Source organism: Bison bison, unplaced genomic scaffold, assembly GCF_000754665.1.
Source record: "Bison bison bison isolate TAMUID 2011002044 unplaced genomic scaffold, Bison_UMD1.0 scf7180017864375, whole genome shotgun sequence".
In the NCBI taxonomy this organism is placed as follows: Eukaryota; Metazoa; Chordata; class Mammalia; order Artiodactyla; family Bovidae; genus Bison; species Bison bison.
Window position 1 is genome coordinate 2,674,960 of NW_011494947.1, and position 5,134 is coordinate 2,680,093.

A 5,134-nucleotide genomic window follows, 5' to 3' on the forward strand; every position below is an offset into this window, starting at 1 on the left:
CGCGGCCGCCATGATGGATTACTAGCCGCTCCACAACGAGGCCAGGCCCCGCCCCGGCCCCGCCCCCCGATGACGTCCGGTGCGCGCCTCGCGTGGGGACCGGGACCCTCCAGACACCGCTTTCGGAGACACTGCGGCGTCTTTCGGCTCTGGTCCCCCTGCCCTCCAAGGTCCGGCCCCGTACGACCTGTTAAATGTGGTTCTCCAGAGGGGCAAGGTGAATGGTAAGGAAGCTCCCGCCTCCCCTGCACTGCCATTGGCCCCCGAGAATCCGTGTCAGCTCCCTCTCCTGCACCCCATTGGCCGACGGAGCTAGAGCTCCCAACCAACCACTTTCGGCGTAGCCCGCGGGGCAGGCCGGAATTTGTGGTCCTGCTGCGCCCCCGCCCCTGTCCGCAATCGCCCGAGACTTGCCCTCTGCTCCAGGCTCCTGAGCGTCGGTCCCGCCCTCCTGGGAGCCAGAGGACTCTAGCCGGCCTCGCGCAGGGCTGGCCAATGTCTCCCCTGAGCGGGTTGGTAAGGCCGGCGAGGAACCAAAGCAAGGGGAAAACTGCGGATTGGATTTCCCCAGAACCGGAGTTGGATCGCTTCCTTGAGCTTCTTTAGAATTTAGCTCGCTCCTCGAAACCTACGTTATTTGGTGCCTCCACTGCCGCCCCTCACCAACTTCCACCTTGACTCCAAGAAGCATAAATATTAGAACGAGCGAAAAATAAAGAACTGGAGAGCGTCGACATATTGCTAACGAATTGTTTCTTTGGAGTATCGGGGAGCCCACTCATTAACAGCATTTTAAGAACTTTTCGGAGGCGAAGCATGATCATAGGTGTTTGAGAGAGAAGGAATCTTTAAACTTGTCCAGTGATGTCTGTCAACTTTTTCTCAATAAAACTGGGGAGGGGGGCGGGGTAAACAGTAGAAAAAGATTACACGATCTAATTTCAGGGGTGTACGCATAGTCACATAAAAACATGTTAGCCGAAACTGTTGAGTTTACAGAACTAGCTAATGACCCATGCAACCAGATCCACACATGCCATAACCCATTTTTATGCAACTAAAATGTACCCTCCTGGTCCCCTTCTTCACTCTCCACGTCTCCCCAGAGCAATGCACCTGCCAGGATATACCCATCTCTAAGGGAATATACTCATCACAGCTAATCTACACTGTGGTCTTCCGCTCTTCATAAACCATATTCTCATTTAGTCCTTACTGTATTGTAGCCCAGTAACACAAGTAATGTTATCCCCTGTATACAGATGAGAAAACCAAGTAAGATGTGTTACTGAAGGTCACTGGCCTAGTCATGTGACAATTTGAGCCCAGACTGATACTACTCCAAAGCCTTGAATTTTCTGTTGTATCATTCAATATCAAGTAACTGTTGATCTAAAGTTAGTTGATATTTTAGAAGTTGCTACTGATAGTAGGGGAAAACCAGTTGCATTATAGGTGTTCTATGTTCAGTTGTGTATTTTAGAAATATTTCTGCTGGATTGGGAAATGGTGATTTTATAGATACTGGCTTGTAAAAATAGAGTTCCTTGGAGGTACTGAATGTGAAGCAAATTCAGAAGCAGAATTTATATTTAGATGTTAACTAGGTTAGCTTTGCTCTATCACTGAGTAGTCTGGCTGACGAACATCATCCTGGCTTATAGATCAGTCTTCAAGTGTCAACACCCTGTTCCCTTAATTTACCCATCACCTTATCCTTACCATCATCCTTTCTCTTTGAAGATTTCACTTTTTATTCCTCTTCACCCTTTCATCATTTCCTACACATCTTCATTCTTCACTCTCTAGCTTAAAATTGACCAATCAAATCAGAACTCTAACCCACACTTCTTGAACTAATAAATCATTCACAAGCATTCAGCCCGTGTGCCAAGCATCGTCCTAGGTGCTGGGGTACAAATGAGGCGTGGGGGTGGAGGGACTCATCCGTCTCCCCCAGCAGACATGGGAGGGACAGGCAGTGTACAAAATGAGTAACAATCCAAAGTGTAGTCTCCATGCTGGACCCCATATCCTTTCAGTGTCAGTCCAACCCCTTCTCTCGAGGGTTGCTTCATGATCCATCCCGAGAGCTTAAGCCTACCGATCCATAGTTGCTAATGAGCTTTAATGAAGTCACTTTAATTATCTGAATGGCTTTCATTTATAAACGAGGGTCATATCAAACTTTACAGGTTACCATGAGAATCAAATGGGATTTTATTTCCCATAAATACTGAGACTAACTGTGCTTTAGAGGCCAGCAGCACTTGATTTAAAGGTTTATCCTACTTGCCATTTACTAACTGCCATTTTCTAGTTTTAGGTGAACCCCCAAGCTAGACTATATTTTTTTCCAGAGATGCACTGTGTAACACTATAGAATGATACTCTTAAGGACTTAAAGCTAGAATCCAGAGCCCAGAAAATGCCTGACAGTCAGAAGTAAATAAATGTTGCCAAATTTGAATAAATCCCTTTAAGCTCATCATTAAGAGTGATGCAGTTCAGCCTAATTTTGTGCTCACGCTTATAAAGCAAAGCAACCTACACATTGCTAGAGGAATTCAGAACCAGTGTAAAAACTTCAGCTTTATTTTTTTTTAAAATACCTACTGAAATTACGCTTAACAAGGGCACCCTCTAGTGGGCCACAAAAAAAAGTAGATACTCACCAAAAAGGTGTTTTGAGACTTAGGTAATCACTATTCAGGAAATACTGAGTGAACAGTATGGGCTGGCAGCTTGGGAGACCAAGTGAGAAGGGCAAACATTCAACGAACCCACTTATGGCTCTGATCAAAACCAACCCAAAGCAGGCATGCAGGCTCCCATCCTTCCCCATTCCCTTCTCCACAGGGACATACAACCTAGAACATGATCTCAAAAACAGGGAGCAAACCTACAGCTGCAACGTCCCCTGTCCAACTCAGCTGATTGCACTCTTCAAAACAGGTGACAGACTGAATAATATTATGAAGACGTACAATTTAACAAAAAAGAGCTGAGTTATGTTTCAAAACCGCCATATGCTCCACATTACTACTGAAACTGTCCTAGGTTTAAATTTTATTAGGTATTCTAGGTTTAAATTTAAGGTCCTCTGTCAGAAGAATTTCAATCTCCTAAGTCATCCTTCACCTGTACTTAACTCCCAAGTATTACACAGAATACAAGAACAGAAACAGTGATACCACATATACAAATTAAAAAAAAAAAAAAAACAGCTCACCAAATAGCACTCTCATATACTGACTTTAAAAGAACTGTTTACCCCAAACCCAAATCAGGGCACCATGTTTAGAAAGTCATTTGAAAAAGAATGCATAGGAATTCTAGCCATTCTCAGTGAGACAGAACTTCAATATCTTGTTTTCATCTTTCAACCCTGAATTATTCAAAAGTAAATGCATTGCTGCTTCAGTTATAGGAGGAAAACCTTTTCTTTTTCCATCTCCACCTTTTTACTTTGTTTTCATGTTCATCAGAGCACCCAAAACATTCATTCTCTCTCTCCTCAATTATTCAGCTTCTTATAGATCATCCTCAAAGGCAGAACAGATTAAGGCAGCCTGGCGGGGATGTACTTACATCTGTCACTAGGAGGAACATGTAACAGGAAATGAGATTCCAACCAAGCAAAAGGCTGCTTGGTCGCTGCGTTCTTCCACTGACTCTTGGGTTCATTTCACCAAGCTACACTCTTCAGTGTCATTCTCGCACTGCAGAGGAGGTAGGAATGGAGGCCAAGACAGACAACTGGGGAGATCAAACTGGGGGGATCAGGGAGGCTATGTTTTACATAGGGGCAGTTTCATGGGGCACTGTGCCTGGTGAGTTGTCGGTGACTACAAGACGAAAGATTCCCCGTATGATTCCAGGATAGGAGTGTATTCAGCTGGAACTCGGAATGCTTTTAAGGGCCTGAAACTACCTGTAGCACCCGAAGTCTGTGGGCAACTCAAGGGGTGGCAGCAGTAATCACCTGCCCCCTCGCTTTCCATTAAAACAGGAGAAAGCAGGTCTTCAAGGCAGAGGCAGCCCGATGTAGGTCCAGTGATGAATTTGGTTCTTCACTGAGCTGCACGCAGGGACTGCCAGTCAGATTCTCCACCTCCAAGGACTGCTCTGCTCGGGTCCACACAGTCCTGGCCTTCAGGTGCTTCTTCTTACCCCTCCTGTTCCAAAAGCCTCTGGCGTGTTTCCATCACAATTTCCTCCATTATTTCTGGCTTTAAGATGTCTTTGATCTGAAAAAGAAAGGACAAAAGGTAATTTGTTCAACCCGTAAGCACACCATCAAGCCAACCCAAATGTAGAAACCAAGCCTGGCTAACACGAGCCTTCTGTTCTTCTTTCGTTTATCAGAGGCTACCTATTGCAAGAAAGGATCTGCTAGAACTAGCTTAATAAATCAGCAAAGTTCTCTGGGATATAGCTAACAAGAACAACAAAGCTATTACTCCAGCATTCACTAGAAAGGGAGCTAAAACTGGGATGGCCAAGATGAAGTCCAGGGGGTCGCTGTCATAAACCAGCCCCACCTGGCACCGCCAACTGCCCGCAAACCCTCACATGGACATCAGACAATGAGAATATTATTAGCATCTCAGGTAAAGCTCTACCAGTCAACAAGGGTGTCCACCAGGTGAGTTCACATTGATGGGCATGGTGAAGGTACGTGGCGGGGACATGGAGCGGATGACACGCCACGCCTGCTCACAGCTCAGCCAGAAGGGGAGCCCTGGGCGGCATACCTGACGTGGAAGGGACGCTTCGTAGCAGTACAGGATGCTGGTGTCATAGAGCGTCATCCTCTGAGCTGCCAGTGAGACGATGCAGTTCCGGAGCCGGGAGATCACCTCTCGATCAGCAAGGGAGACCGGCTACCAGGGGAGGCAAACAGAATCAAGACCAGAACGAGTGAACGGTTACAGCAGATCACAGGACCCACTTACAGCTGAGGCGGGATCACGCTGGGACTCCAAACCAAGCAAACTGCTGACTCCAAGGAAGATGAAAAAGGATGGCACCTCCAGTGGCTTTTTGGCTGTTACCCTGCAACTGCCATCTGGGCCAACAGAGATCAAAGTCGCTGATTTCATCTCTCCAGAACAAGAGAGGGCAGCACGAT

The 5,134-nt window shown here is 46.3% G+C and overlaps 1 protein-coding gene across 1 annotated transcript in view; it reads right to left on the reverse strand.

The window, feature by feature from the left end:
• Window positions 1–2,566: 2,566 nt before the first annotated feature.
• The window catches only part of EXOSC2 (exosome component 2), a 10,149-nt gene continuing 7,581 nt past the window's right edge, over window positions 2,567–5,134 (reverse strand). The window contains exons 8-9 of the mRNA XM_010856797.1: window positions 4,758–4,888; window positions 2,567–4,250 (exon numbers count right to left, since the gene is read on the reverse strand). Of these exons, the coding sequence (XP_010855099.1) occupies window positions 4,170–4,250; window positions 4,758–4,888 (212 nt within the window). The 3' untranslated portion in view covers window positions 2,567–4,169. The remainder of the gene's footprint in view (window positions 4,251–4,757; window positions 4,889–5,134) is intronic.